The sequence below is a fragment of the Molothrus ater genome, chromosome Z (genome assembly GCF_012460135.2).
Source record: "Molothrus ater isolate BHLD 08-10-18 breed brown headed cowbird chromosome Z, BPBGC_Mater_1.1, whole genome shotgun sequence".
NCBI classification, from domain to species: Eukaryota; Metazoa; Chordata; class Aves; order Passeriformes; family Icteridae; genus Molothrus; species Molothrus ater.
In genome coordinates, this window is record NC_050511.2 from 58,143,197 (window position 1) to 58,158,972 (window position 15,776).

General features: G+C 34.8%; 1 protein-coding gene and 1 long non-coding RNA gene across 3 annotated transcripts in view; one reads left to right on the forward strand and one right to left on the reverse strand.

The window, feature by feature from the left end:
* RASA1 (RAS p21 protein activator 1) overlaps positions 1 to 15,776 on the forward strand; it is a 46,371-nt gene that overhangs the window by 27,150 nt on the left and 3,445 nt on the right. For both annotated transcript variants that reach the window (XM_036404008.2, XM_036404009.1), the window contains exons 12-22: positions 637 to 724; positions 2,822 to 2,899; positions 4,024 to 4,181; positions 4,469 to 4,545; positions 8,445 to 8,617; positions 8,833 to 8,992; positions 9,175 to 9,317; positions 10,073 to 10,188; positions 11,315 to 11,401; positions 13,736 to 13,803; positions 15,403 to 15,491. In XM_036404008.2, coding sequence (XP_036259901.1) covers positions 637 to 724; positions 2,822 to 2,899; positions 4,024 to 4,181; positions 4,469 to 4,545; positions 8,445 to 8,617; positions 8,833 to 8,992; positions 9,175 to 9,317; positions 10,073 to 10,188; positions 11,315 to 11,401; positions 13,736 to 13,803; positions 15,403 to 15,491 — 1,237 coding nt within the window. The remainder of the gene's footprint in view (positions 1 to 636; positions 725 to 2,821; positions 2,900 to 4,023; positions 4,182 to 4,468; positions 4,546 to 8,444; positions 8,618 to 8,832; positions 8,993 to 9,174; positions 9,318 to 10,072; positions 10,189 to 11,314; positions 11,402 to 13,735; positions 13,804 to 15,402; positions 15,492 to 15,776) is intronic.
* LOC118699823 (uncharacterized) lies at positions 4,836 to 8,503 on the reverse strand. The gene is made up of 3 exons (XR_004982126.2): positions 8,418 to 8,503; positions 6,350 to 6,447; positions 4,836 to 5,159 (listed from the first exon to the last, which is right to left on the reverse strand). It is a non-coding gene; the product is annotated as an uncharacterized LOC118699823 (long non-coding RNA).

The window sequence follows — 15,776 nt, forward strand, 5'->3', positions numbered from 1 at the left end:
GCCCTTTTCTCAGAAGTACAGTGAAGGCTGTACTTCTGCAACATTTAAGGTTGTAGAGGTTTGTGTCACATACACTCAAGTGTTTTGTGTATGATCTAGTACACATCTTACTGATCATAAGAGCTGTGGGACACATTCATATAGGGGATTCCTTCGGTTAATACTGTTTCTTGAAAGAAAAATCCTTTATGTATGATTAACTGGTTGTGAAAAAATGCTGAACTTGCACTGCTTTTAAACTCTCTAGGAATATAGAGTTGACAAGTGTTTTGAGATGGCTGGTTTTTTGCCTTAACTGTAAGCCAGCATAGATGCCTGTTCAGTACACACCATTCTAAAAATATGTCAGTGTTCTGAAGCAGGTTGCATGTACTGTAGTTTTCTTAAAATGACACAATACGTTCAAAACCAAAATGCAGTTTTTGGAGATCTGATAAATCTTGTTGGAAGTCTTTCCATTTGTGATGGTAACATGTAGATGAACAAACATTGATGCAGTTATCCAATGCACCTTACAGACAAACAGGAGAAATCAGTTACTTCAGTGTAAACTTTGTGAAGGTGTCTGTTAATATGTGAAGATTAATTAAACTTAATTTTTGTTGTTTTTTTTTTAATTTTTTTTTTATTTTTAAGGCCAAACTGTTTTCAGATAGTAGTTCAGCACTTTAGTGAAGAGCATTACATCTTTTACTTTGCAGGCGAAACTCCAGAACAAGCACAGGTGAGAGCTTTTATTTGCTAAGTGTAAAAAAAGTAACTTTAAATCTTGTGTTGTTCGGTGATGTTGCCTTTCTGAAGCAGGAAGCAAATACATCACAAATATTTAGTGGTTACATAGTAGGTGTTAAAATGAACTGGGAGCAGATCTCTGAGGGGGACAGTTGGTGCTGAAAATCCAGCACCTGTATTACCTGTTCCTTCAGGGTTTTAGTTTTGACAAATTCCAGTCAGGCCCCATGCGCAGAACTTCCATTACTTTCTGTTTCCTGTTTCTGGAGAACGTACATGGTTTTTGACATAGTTCAGTTCAGAAGAAAAAATTTACTGTCCAGGTCTTTTCCATGCTATAAAACACAGCACAGTAAGTTAGAGTTGTACTTCAGAGTGAAATAAATAAAATGCTAATGCATGTATGTGTGACCAAAGTGCATAGAACTGTCATTTCCAGTTATTTGCCATGTATATAAAGTGGTAGTCATGCATAGTCTTTGGCCCTAATGGTGCAAAGTGTAAGATTTTCTGGGTTTATATGGTATCTTTAGTTACTAGCTCTCTTAACAGTTATGTTCACTGATTAAGAGTTGTAGGATAGAAGCTTACTTTGGAGAAATGATTTCACCAGTAGATTGTATCTAAAATGATAGAGTGTTCTTGTTTAAGTTTTAAGCTCTGCAAGTTCACAGCTCTGATGTATACATTGCATTAGAAGTTAAGCTTTGCATTTGATGTTATTTGAATGGCATGAAAGCTTTTTAGAGTGCTCATAACAGACTGCATTCACCAGAGCATGAAGTCCATATAGTATTTTTTGTTTTCTGTATATAAAGGAAAGCACAGATTTTCTTTTTAAATTAATGCCAATTATTAAAAATTGTTAATGCAAATTGTTAAATTTGGAGAGATGACATAAGAATTATATAGTAGAATTCATCATACAACTGTCAGTGTATTGACTTTAGGAAGCAGTATGCTGTATCATAATTGAGAATATATAAATTAAATTTCCATGGTCCTTAATTTTGTCATATCTGTAAAATCTTTTGTTTTCTAAAAAGTAAAATAATTAAGAATGTGTAGAAGATAGAATGTCCTGTTTTGTTTCCTGAACATTTGGTTTAATTTGGTTTTGAAACTACTTAACAAGTTGCTCACTGTGTTTATACAGAACACAGTTGTTTCAGATTTCTTTATAATATGGCTTTGGCCCAGAAAAGTTTACAAAGAGTTTACAAAGCTGAGAAAACTCAGCTTTCTTTACTTTCTATCATTTCATAGAAAAATAGAAACTTGGTGGAGTGTAGCTGAAAGCTTTTCCTTGGAAGGATTTGAAAGCTGAAGCCTAGCTCACAAAACTAAGAATAGATGCAGTATGTATCTCTGTATTTTTAAGATGTGGAAGATGCTGTGAAGAATGAGTGAAGCAGTGTTATGGGGATTTTAATTACATTGTTAAATTGTACTTTGAGAGTAGATAGCATATCTTTGAGATACTGACTGAAGAGAAGACTGTTGGTCAAAACCTAAATTTTGGTGCTTTGCAAGAAATGTACAGGATTTAATGGTTGGGAAGACAGTAACTAGTGAATGAGGCTATAATACATCTTCCACCTTCTGAAGACAAGCTGGAGAATATATGCTCTATATTTCTCTGTTAATTGTTCAGTCTTTATTTGAAGTATGCAGTGTTATGATTGCCATATGGGACTACTGGAGAGAATAATCAGACCAATTTGTCTTGTTAAATGCAATTTTCTCAGAAGCAAACAACTTTTTCTTAATTTTATATACAATTTGCAATTTCTTGTAGTATCACTACACTGGAAAATTGGCAAAGGTTACACTGTATATCCATTAGTAATGCTTGATAATACTGAAAGAGAAAATGGTTCATATTTGCAAATTCTTTATGAGGTTTTGCTTAGTAATGATAATAAATTTGCTTTAATATTCAGACTTTTGTACTGTGGAATTAGAGAAAACTTAGGTTTTGCCAAGCTAAAGGGAAAATTCAGATACTTTTTACACATATGTCTGTTCCACTGCAAGAAGCTGTATCTGACTTGGTTTCATCACATTCTTCTGCATCCTTCTCTCTTAGGACTGGATGAAAGCTCTGCAGGTGTTTTGCAGTTTAAGAAAATCCAGTCCAGGAGCATCAAATAAACGTCTGCGTCAGGTGAAGCTGATATTGTGGGGTTGGAGGTGCATGTGGAGGAGTATTGTGCCTCCTCTGTGCAAAATTATATTAATAAGTCACAGAATTTTTCCTTTCAACAGTAGCAAATCCTAAATAAAAGTCTAAAGAAGTCAGCAGCTTTTCGAATATGCCTCACATGGGAAAATTAAGAAATTCATACTACATGTCAACAAAAAATGTGAAATAAATTTATATTACACATACATAAAATACCCATTATTTACATTTTAGTTACATGTAAATACATGTTATTTAGCTAATGATACTCATTTTATGTAACAAATACATGCTGAGCCAAGCTTGTGTCTTACATGCCAGAATTTCTTCAGAGAGAGAGGGTAATCAGTCTTAAATAGCTATGTCTGTAATGATTGGAGAATAACAGGGAAATACTTTAAGATTTTCTGATATGATTTAATCTGAGGAACATTGAATGTAGTTACTTGTTTCAGGCAGTAGAGAATATAATAAAATGGTGAATAAAAAGTAATAAACCACAACTGTTTGGTTGTGAACATTAAAGAAATTTGGATACTTCTAAATAAGTGAACTTAATTAGGTGAATTTACAGATAAAGTGACAGGTGCAGTTGGGAGCTTCAGGGTGCAAAAGCCAAACAAAAAGGGAATTCTTTTCTTCAAAAAGCGAAGACAGTGTTTATCTGCATAGAAGAATACAATGTAATGTGTTGCTCAAGAGAATTTCTGTTGGGAAAGCACCAAACAATAAACCACTGTATTTGGAATTGTTCATGGTTCTTACTCAAAGTGCCAGTCTTCCATTTCAGTAAATTTTCTGTGTCTGGAAAAGTTGTTATTTGCAAATCCTAATGCCTCAAAAATGATTTTAAAATAAAACTCCAAGATGCCTTAAAAACATGGGTCTGGATATTTGTTTTCACTAGTTATTTGAGTTACTCTTACTTTGTTCCTTGTGCTTCTTAAAATGTTCCAATACATTTGGTCTTTACTGTTCTAATAAGGAGTTTGGTATTCAGTATTCACATTAAGCCTCTGCATAGAAGGCTTAATAAAAAGGCTAAATAATTCATTAATGTGCTTTGTATTTTAGCAACAAAAAAATAAATAGTTTTTTTTTTTCAGGTCAGCAGTCTCATTTTGCATGTAGAAGAAGCTCATACACTTCCAGTAAAGCATTTTACAAATCCATATTGTAACATCTACCTGAACAGTGTCCAGGTAGCAAAAACACACATCAGGGAAGGACAGAACCCTGTGTGGTCTGAGGAATTTGTCTTTGAGTAAGTTTTAATTATCTTGAATTAGTGAATTTCACTTTCAGTTTGTGTTGGATTTAAGATTCTTAACACTTGTTTATAGTTTTACAGTATTTTAAAAAATACTGTATATGTGCTTATACAGCAGCAACCTTTCAGACAAATTCTGCATAGGCAGAAATTTCTGTAGGCACCTATCTTTGCTCATATAAGTCACTGATAATGATAACTGGGGATTGAAATGAAATTAGGAAAAGCTTAAATGCCAGCCATGTATAGTATTAATTGAAGCTCTCTCTCTTTTCTCCTAGTGATCTTTCATCTGATATTAATAGATTTGAGATAAGTCTTAGTAACAAAACAAAGAAAAGTAAAGATCCAGATATATGTAAGTATTTTTCTGTAAAAGATGCTTATACATTACAACAATGGATACTTTGTGTGGTTATTATTGCTTTTGTTAAGGGTTGTCACAAGAGAATTAAGTAGGTTTTTATGCTCACCATACTGCCTGTGTATGTTTTTGATGTCTGGTACTGGCTTTCCATTAATGTTTTTATAATGTGAACTTTCACTGATTTTAGTCATAAAATGCACTATACTCTAGTCCTGTATGTCTGACATAGCTCTGCTGCTATGGTAACTACTGCTACATAATGAATCTGCTTATCAAAAAGCAAGAGCAAAGAGAAATTTTCTTTATTAGTCTGCTCCATAAAATGTTAAGTTCCATGGAATCTGACTACATGGAATTTCTTTTCAGGTTTTTGATTACTCCCTGTGAGACAAGGAAAGATGCAATTCTTTATTAAAAAAATAATCTTGGCAGTCTCTGAAGAAACCTTTCCTTTTTTTCTTTCCATTTTACCTCATCTGTTTTCTTCCCTTATTACCACACTTCGGCTTAAATCTGAAGTTATCTTAGTATCACTTTGAATGGAAAAGGATCTGTATTTTCTTCTCCTCGTGTTAGCCAGATAGGTGCTTCTTTAATGTAGCTTTCTGTTCCAGTAAAAAAGGAAGAGTGTTAATTTGAAGCTGTTAGGTAGAAATTTTTTTTAAGGTCAGGTCTCTTCCCACACAATAATTTTAGGTTTCTTTTTCTTTTTTTGTAGTTCCGCCCCCTCCCCCCATGTATCTTGTTTCCCAATATACTTCTTTTGGGGCAGGTTCGGCCCTGTGCCCCCTTTTTGCTCCTTGCAGGGCAGGATGGCTCTCCCTGTCCTCTTCAAATTTGTTCCAGGATTTTTTTTCCATTATGTTCCAAGCTGTCTGTTCCAAGGCAGTCAGAGTATATATAGTCTAGTGCAATTGTTTTCACTTTGCATATATTGTGTTACTGGTCTGTAACTTACACCAGTGCTAATTTACTGATTTTTGGTTTTCTGGGGTTTATTAAGATCTGTAGGGAAACCTTAGCCAAAGTAGCTATTTACAACTCATTTTGCATGGTCTTGCAGAACCTGATTCAATTTCAGATCTCTTTCTCCTTCTCTCACTAGAAAAGTTTCTGCATAGCAGGAGGAATAAAGATACATTCTCTCTGACAGACTAAGGAGCTATAAATGCAGTTGTGAACTTGGTCTGGAATTCATTTGAGCTGGAGAGCTGATTACCTATCTAAGCCTTGGTTAGGAAAAGAATCTTAAAAGGGTAGTTCTCGAGAGGGATACTTCAGTAGTTTCTTTGAAAGTATTTTTGTAGTTTCCTTCTTTCTGTCCAGATTAAGGAGATGCTGTTAGTTTTGTGCATTCAGGTGATGGAAGGCTTCGTGTTCTAGGTCAGGGGCAGGATTGGCTGAATTTCTTTACTGCAGTTATCTACACTGTTACAGCATAAGCATAATCCAGTATAACACTTTCATTTTGATATAAAGATTACACTAAGTGAACTTGAATGAACATACACCTCTGCTTACATCCTGAGCCCTATGAAGTATGTGAAGTTCATTGTGGTAAAATGAGTTAAACCACATTTTCTCTGACATACATTGTGTTGCACTGCCAGAAAAAACCTGTAACTCTTCAAAAGCAAAAGTCTTCAAAAACTCTTCAAAAAACTGGTTCCTTTCCTTAACCAACCATCTTTCCTTTCCTTTTCAGCCACAGATGTTACCTGTGGAATGCTATGAAGTGGCAGTCCTGTACAGCTGATGCTATTCATCTTGCCAGTTATTAATTGGGTTAACTCACCTTTTCTTCTTGCTTTTTCTTCCATGTAATGCAGATTAAAGGTCCAAAATGTAATTCTTGGATTCACTGCTTTGTTCTTTTATTGTAACACACAAAACCTAAATATCAAATAACACATGAATGAAGGCTACCTTTTCAGTGTTTTAAAATATTTCCTGAGTTTTCAGGTCTTTACATTGAAGTTTGTCTATTATGAATGTTCCGTCATTACTTTGGAGTTTTTTAAGCATTCCACATAGTCAAAAATTATACTAAACAGTTCAGCATCAATTGCATCATTTATATTAACTTTTTTTCTGTTTCTCTAACTGTAAATTACTTAAGGACTTACTCAAATAAATATGCAATATGGCTTGAAAAATCCAAAGTCCTAGAATTTATTAGTAGACTTTCATCTATTACTATTGACAGTTGAATTAGTAGGTTTCAAAGGACAATACCATAAGGTGTTGAACTGGAGATTCTGGTTTGGTTTTGCACTACGGTGGTTAATTTCAAATTAATTCATGTTGAGTAGAAATCTCTTACTGAAAGGAGCCTACCAATTCAATGTAACATTATAAGCAGGAAAAAAGTCTTCCTACTTCAAAGTAATTCAATATAAATTTTAATAACTATTCTGCAGTCCTTGTACAGAGATGTAGTATGATTTTTTTTTAAATCAAAGTCAAGTCATATTATTTATATTATAGCTATGAAGTGCTACAATAACCACAGGGAAAAACTAAATCATCAGTTTATTCTAGTAGTTCATTCACCATTTGTCTCACTGTGGTACATGTGCTTTATATGTGCAAGCAAATAAGAAGAAGAGCACATTGCTTAGTTGTGGATACTGAGCTTTGATGCCAGGGAGAAGTATGATAAGAAAGTAAATTTATTATGTAGTCTAATGACTACATAATTCCATCCACACTGGTGATAAGTAGCAGGTGGTGATGGATTGTTTTTCATGCTGACTGATATAAATGCATGAACTTTTATTAGTTCATCAGCTCCAGAGAATATGAAATAGGCAGCAGGATTGTCCTGAATGAGGCATTATAAATCTACTATAAATATATATATCTACTTCTGTTCCAGTATTAAATATTATCCTATTATGTATTGCAACATTGGGACAATGAGAAATCTGCTGGAACTGTGGACAATTTCTGCAAGGCAGATTTGTGTACTGGCTTTGCAGAAATGTAAAAAAAAAAAAGCTCTTGGTTTTATGGAAGTAAAAGCAAATACCTTCTCAAAGAGAAGGTGTTTGACTGAGAGGGGCAGACTGGTAGGCTAAATGTAAAATTAATTGTGGACTCCTCTTGGAGCATGGTGAGTGTTTCAGAGGCACATTGTTGCCTCTGAAAGTGCCTCCCCTTTCTTTGTGGGGAAAACCCCTCCACTAGGGAGCAAGTTCCTGCTCTTGATGGGCCTGTGTTCCCTCCCAGCTGCTGTAGCTGGCTAACCAGCTGCTGCACCAGACTTCAGCTGCAGTGCAGGTCATTGCTTGGCAATTTTAGCGTAGCATCATCACCAGTTAATGATTTGGCTATTCTTGAGCTGACTTTCATTATCTAGTCAGCAAGTGCTTGGGAACACTTTTTTTAACCTAATAGGCATAAACTGTTACTTAGACTAGAGTTATAAAAGTAACACATATGTCTGTGTTTGGGAATACTGTAGTAGCACTCTTATCATAAACAGGAGCAGATCCTGATCATGGTGTCAGTGTAAGGCTGGAAAGAGGGTAGTGAACTCTAAAGTTTTAATCTGTATTTTAGTTTCTGTTTCCTGGATTTGCATCCTACTTAGTTGGGTGTTACAAGGAAAGCCATGTCAATATTCATGTGGCATTTTTGAATTTATATGTATACATTCTTTACAGATGCCATATATTTTTTCTTCAGTTTACAGGACACTGTGAAGCCATTGAAGAGAGAATGAATCCATTAATAAATATATTGATAAAAAACTTTTTGTTTACTCTTGCTGGTATTTTTTTCCTGAAATAAGATGATATGTTAAAAATAAAACCATTTTTTATTTAATAGTAGCATTTATTTTGGTGGAGATAACGTACCTGAACAACGCATTTTTTTCCTTTAAGTGTTCATGCGTTGCCAGTTAAGCCGATTACAAAAAGGACATGCGACAGATGAGTGGTTTCAACTCAGTTCCTATGTACCATTAAAGGGTATTGAGCCAGGATCTTTGCGTGTTCGAGCGCGATATTCCATGGAGAAGATCATGCCAGAAGAAGAATACAATGAGTTTAAAGAGGTATGAACTTAAATTTAACCATCCATTTATCTGGTTTATCTGTCAAAATGAATACTTTTCAGTAGTTGAGAGGGATCTCAGTAACACTGGTTGCTGTAAATCAAATAATATTTTTAAGTGACAGCTATATATATATCTATATATATATATTTTTTTCCAAAACTGTTATATGTAAGGAGAAGTTTCTGAATATTTTAAATTTGTTTTTCTTTCAGCTTATACTCCAGAAAGAACTTCATGTAGTCTATGCCTTATCACATGTTTGTGGACAGGATAGAACACTGTTGGCTGGCATTTTACTGAAGATTTTTCTTCATGAAAAGCTTGAGTCCTTGTTGTTACGAACACTAAATGACAGGGAGATAAGCATGGAAGGTACTGCACTAAATCCCACAAAAGTTTACTGGAATTCTGGACAGGTGGAGAGGAAAGGGTTGGGGTGCTATCTTTTTTTTCTCCTTCTTTAGTTGCAGCTTATGTCAAAGAGTAGCCATGTTCTTCCTCTCTTTTTCATGTCTCCTTTTTTCAGTTTTTCTCTTTCCAATTTCTTTTTTCAGATGAAGCTACTACCTTGTTCCGTGCCACCACTTTAGCAAGCACACTTATGGAACAGTATATGAAAGCCACAGCAACAAGTTTCGTTCATCATGCGCTGAAAGACTCCATATTAAAGATCATGGAGAGCAAGCAGTCCTGTGAGGTGATACCTTAAACTGTGTTTTTAAACATTTTGGTTTGTTGACCCAATCATCCACTGGTTATTAACTGTTGTTTACATTAAATATTAGTTGGAGAGACATTTAATAATTGTTTTAGAACTAGACATTTTTACATCAGAAATACAGGAACTGAATTAATTAAGAGATGTTTTTACATTTTTTTCCTGGATTTTGGCTTCAAACATTATTCATAGTAAAACTTACTAAGTTTTATAATCAAAATTTATTTTAATTTATTTTAATTATTTAGCAGGCATTCTGCAGCTGTTACTGAATGTCCTAATCTAGGTAACTCTTGTTGAACTCAAGGTATTGTAGAAATCAAGATCTGAACTTCTGTTTTAATAGTAAAATTCCATATTGAATGTTTGTTACTCATTCCGAAACTCTTCTAAAAATGACCCTCCTAACTCCTGTTTTTCACTTTAACTTCATTGTGGAAAAGATGGGAGTTATCAGAAAATTGGATTGAGAGAGACAAAAAGTCACTCAGATGAAAAAATGGTGAATATCCGAGCTGATAAAAGCCACATATATATATTAGAACTTAAAACTGTTGCTTCGCATTCCCTGACAACTTATTGAAACATGATTGATTTCTGTAAGAGACTTGTATGACTGCAGAATATTTCATTTACTTTGAAACAGTACTCAGTGTGTAATATTCAGAAACTATATATATATATATATATATGGTTCTAGATACAAGAATAAACATGTTCTTTTTCTGTTTTAGTTAAATCCCTCGAAGTTAGAAAAAAATGAAGATGTAAACACTAATTTGGCACATCTGCTCAGTATACTTTCAGAATTGGTGGAGAAGATATTCATGGCTGCAGAGATACTCCCCCCGTAAGTTTGCACTTTTCTGTTCAGATTTATATTTGAAAATTTGTGTTTCCATGAATAACATTGTACATTAAAATTATGTTCTTACTGATTTATCTTAATGTTGCTGTACAGAAACAGAGAAAAATTGATGGGGAAAGTAAACTTCTGGCAATTAATAGTGTTTTACAAAAGCCTCTGGCTGGCACATTTGGTTTTCTTTTAAAGGAGAAGCTACAAGACTTGAGATCAGGGACAAAATAGTAATAAAATAATTAATCTCATATTTTTACAAATAGGTAGGAAGACAGTGGTAGTTAGCAGACAGTGATGTCTATTTGTTAGTCTTCCTCCTCTGAGAAAGAGATGGAATTACTAACAGCATATTAGTGACACCATTCTATGCCTCTTTTTGTCTGCTAGGGAAATGCAGAGGCTATTTCTCTCCCGCTTCTTTTAATTGATAAAGTAACTTGTTTTCACACCTCAGATTTGAATCATCTAATATAAAGTGGATAATACAGAGTTTCCTTTCATAGTGTCATTAGCTTTTAAAGTATATGAAACCCTCAATTTTGAGTCATTGGAGTAGCATGGAATTTTCTTTTGTGTTAGTGCTGGCAAGGTTAGCATTGAAAATTGCAGTCCTTTTACGTATATGATGGAATGATCAGCATTTTCTGAAATACACCACAATTGTCCTTTTATTTTTTTCTTTCATGGGAGAGAACTATTGCTGTGGTGCTTAACTTTCTTTTTTCACTGTATGTCATGTATGGAAAGAAAAGCTTTTGTTTAGTTAAGAGAGAAACGAAAAGAAAAATCAACCATCAAAGTGGTCTTTTTTCAAAACGGGAATACTACTTAAGTAAACAGTTACAAAACATTTAATGCACATCTGAATGATCACAGAATAGTTTTTCCTTGTCATTTATAAATTTACTTTTTAAAACAACTTTTAAAATAGAATTCTCTTAAATTTGTTAACTTCAACTAAGAGTTTATTTATAATTTAAAGATTTGCCTGAGTTATTAATATAAAGTTGATAATAGTTCTGCATCAAGTAGGAGGTTGGTCTAGATCCTTTCCTACCAGCTTTTTTGATTCTGTAAGTTTAATGGAAGGAGTAATTGGCTACTATTTCTGCAGGACATTGAGATATATTTATGGGTGCCTACAGAAGTCTGTTCAAAACAAATGGCCAGCTAATACTACCATGAGAACCAGGGTTGTTAGGTAAGTTACTTGTCAACCTTATTCTGGAAATATTTCTTTGAAGCCTTGTTGGAGACATACTTCAGTATGCTTATCTATGTTTATTTCAGTGACAAAACTGTATGAACTTACACAGGTACTGCAGTGTTTAAGATATTTATGATGATGAAGCACAATGTCCCAGTTAAAGATTGAGCTTGCTGGATTCTTTGTCTTGTTCTTAGAGCCTTGCCAATATAAAATGATATAGTATAGAGGTCAGTATAGCTTTACTTAATGGTTTTAACTTTGAATTTACAGTACTACAGCCTAATCATGTTGAAATATTCTGGAGCTCCTCTGAAAATGCTGCTGGAGGTTACAGAACCTGGCTCTTCTGAACTCAAACCAGCCACCAAAACTCCAGTCTACATTACTAAACCAGCACAATACAAAACTAACTCTAACTCTGTTCATTGCCAGGGCAGGTGAAACAAAAACCTTTCACAAAGCTGCGGTCTTGACACTTTTTTTTCTAAATGTGGCAGGGATTTTAAGGGTATTGGAGCCTCAGCTTTTCTTTTTTTTGTGTCAGGCAGTTGTATGGTTAGGAGAGGTTAATCTCCCATGGAGGGATCTTTCAGAGTATTTGTCTTTGGCTTGTATTTATCATTTTGACACCAGAAGCTTTATGTGTTTCATTCTGTGAAGCGGCATTGCCTTCAAATGGAGACTGCTCCTACTTGAGAGCTTCTTTTACTCTGAGGGGCTAAGCTGCTGGAGGGCTGTAAAGGTCAGTAGTGAATTCCCTATCTCTGGATGTTCCTCCCCAGTTCCAAAGAGGACCATGTGGCTTTCCTTAGTGAACACGCAGCTCACTTTCAGAGTTTTCCCAGTAGTCTCCACCGGATGCTAAAAATATTTTATCACTTGCTTTTGTGGTGTTCCATTTTCAGAAGTGGATACTAGAGATTTCTCTTTGGAGTGCAGTTTTCACAGCCTTCAGTGATGTTTATTACCTTCCATTGTGCTATTTTTGGTTTAAGAATGATTCAATATTCAGAGCCAGATGGACAGTTTTTGATATCTGGGTATCTCTTCTCTATTGTATCAGTCATAATGTGCTACCATTTCTCTCTGGTTTAAAACTCCATTATAGATACTTGCTCATTCATAATTTAGGCAGGTTGACAAAGGTAAGGAATATCAGATCTTCCCTATCAGCAGGGTCTCTGCTAGATGTGTACCTTGCTGGCCTTCAATTTTGGGCACTTCTAAAAGAGTGACTGGTGTATGTGCCAAGACTTCAAAATTAATTACTGACTTGTAGCTTTGAATTCTCACCACAAAAATTATTTTAGCGTTACCTCTGGCCAAGAACTGTTTTCTTACCAGCCCATAACTTGTATTTCTTAGAGATAAGATACATGTATAACAGAACATACTAGGTATCTTGGACTTATAGAAGGTGCATCAACGTCACTATATTTGTCTCTTTAAAGAAATGTGGACTAACTGTGTACTTTACAACAGGCAAAGTTCCCTTCCTCCTTTTATTACAAGTCAGGCTCTGGTATTGCTGTGGTGAAATCCAGCCTGCTGGTGGTGTCCAAGGATAAAATTACAGATATTTTAGATTGATTTAATTGGTCTGTATGTCACTTCATTATACAACAATTAGCTGGAGTTGAGGTTAATGTGAGTGGTGATTTTTACTTCTGGTATTAACAGGAAAATAGATTTTTCTCATGCTGCTGAAGCCTATTCTGGGTTCCTGCTGAATGAATTCCTAGTTCTGCAGTTAGAACAGAGCACTCTTTTTCCAGCTTTTAAAATGGCAGCAATTCTTTCATGGTGGCAAGCAGCAGATCCTTCATTTTTCTACTGAAGTGTAGATCATCAGGATAATGGATCAGCTGAAGCTGACCTAAAGGTGTGTTCTGCCAAGAGATATCTTTTTGCTCGTCCACTCCTGTTCTCGAGCTTACAGTGGCTTGGGGAAGTGGCTGGCTGTGAGATGGATGGAGTAATAGACAGTGGAGAAATTTTTGGGAGGTCAGAGACCAAGGGTGGCTCCTTTTTGAGACAAGCATGGTCAGGGATTGGCTTCATAATTACTTGGCAATTAATTTTCTCCTACATGATTAAACAGTTCATTCACCTTTACTGGGAAATCAATGTGCCTCCTCTTTGAGATTTCATTGCCATTCGTAGAATCATTGCATGATTATCTTGATTTATATTTTTACATAGCACAGGCTAGTTTCTTGGTGTTTGTCTCAACAAGATCCCACATTATCTTTATTCCTGAAAGACTACACAATTTCTTGTATTTTCTAATGGTTTTGAACAAAATACAATTTTATTTCATTTCAGTGGCTTTGTTTTTCTTCGACTGATTTGTCCTGCTATCCTGAATCCAAGGATGTTTAATATCATCTCAGGTGACTATGTGCTTCAGATCAAATCTATACTTTATGCAGCAAGAGACATGAAATCACTGTAGTATCTAATGTAGCAAAATAGGAAGTTTTTTTGAATGCTGTGTTTCAAGTCAAGTTATCCGCATCATTTGGCTAACTTCTTAGGGTATAGGCTTTTCACCCTCAAAGGCTTGATTGCAGATACCCCCAGTATAATTTAAAGTCCAAAAAAACATCTACTGTGATACTTAATAATAAAATTTTGAGTCAAGTCTGGCAATGTTTAATGTATTTTAGCACTGTGAAAAATGTAACTATGGGAACTTCAGACATCACTTTCAATACAGTGCAATGCCAGAGTTAATAGCTGAATGCAGTGGTATTTCTGAAATGTACAAGATTTATAAAGTTGGTTTGTGTGTCTACAGAGCTTGGAATACATTTGTGCACCTAGAAAATTTTTCTTGAATAATTTGAATGTTCTGCTTAGATGGCTTCCAGCCATTAAATACAGTAGATCTTAGATATAGAATCTTAAAAATGAGAAAGGGATGGCCTTCAGAAAGGCTGAAAAATAGGAAATATAGGAGAAAATTAAAAAATCTGGTTCAGAAGATCTTTTTTCGTTATTCAGAGACAGTTTTTAAGACAATGTGGCTTGTTTTCTTATCATAGTCTTTAAACTACTGATTGAGAAGGATTGTGTCAAACAAAGTTCCTTTCTCTCACAGAGTAATAATTTCTGTACACACTTTGGAGAAAGCATTTGCGAAACATGGCCTGGAACAAATGCTAATTTCTTTGGCATTTTATTATCTTTGGGTGGTTTGCAAGTTAGGTACTCTCCTAACTTGGGTTGCCCTGTGACTGCAGGTGTAAAGAACTACTTAAAAATTTTGAGTAATGCCTTTTGAGCTTGTCCATTAAATCCTGCTGAGTTACCTCCAGCTAGTATTCTCAACTGCTGTTAAGGGAAACTTACAGACCATATAACCCTAAAACCCTGGCAGTGGAATGTTTTCAACCAGGCCATTTACCTTAACTGGAGAGAAAAGTAATTTTCTTGGTAACATCACTTGTTGGAAAAATTCCGACTTCAGTGGTTAAAGTGAAGTGTTTATAGTTGCAGTCATTACAGACTGGAGTTTCATGGAAATACAGGCTATGATTGCATGTAACATTCACTTTGTTTTCCTGCTGCCAGTAACTTGTCAGTGCCTACTTAAGTGGGATGTGGGTTTAAGCAGATAAGAAAAATGTAAACTTTCTTTTTTTTTTAATTTCAAAGGTAAATGTTTTAACAAGTTTCAACAAAACTCAAGTTTTGAGCAAATGGTTATCATTTCACCTAACTCTTAGTAACATTTAGTTAGGTCATGTTTTTATTTTGCCTTCTTGGTCTGTGCTACTATTACAGAAAATAAGATTATCAGATTAAGATGGCTTTTGGACATTACAAAAGCAATATATTTTACTTTACCAAATGATATCTTTCACATGCAGTTGTTTTATATTTAAAAAATCAATAAAAATATGAATGGGAAAAGAATTTATTTTCATGTGACTGCTGTTAATTTTAAATCTAATGGCCAGTGACTCTCTACTGTGCATTCCTGCCAGATTCTCCTTCCCCCACTGCTGCAAGAACACTGACGCTGGTCGCCAAGTCTGTGCAGAATTTAGCAAATCTGGTTGAATTTGGAGCTAAGGTGAATATAATTTTACATACAGAGAACAACCTACAGAGAACTGTGCTTCCAGTACACCTTTCATATGTTCCTGTTCAAAGCATGCAAAAAATTTGTTGCTATTTTCTCATGCAGAACCTATGACTTCCTCTTCCTTTACTTTGACCGTGCATTTATCACTTGATAGATTGGTGTTTTCTGTGGTAGAGCACTTCAAAGCTGTCCTGTTTATACTATCATACTGCTAGACATAATGAAAACTGTAAGTGAAGTGTACTTATTGCACTAATAAGCCCAAGCTTTCAA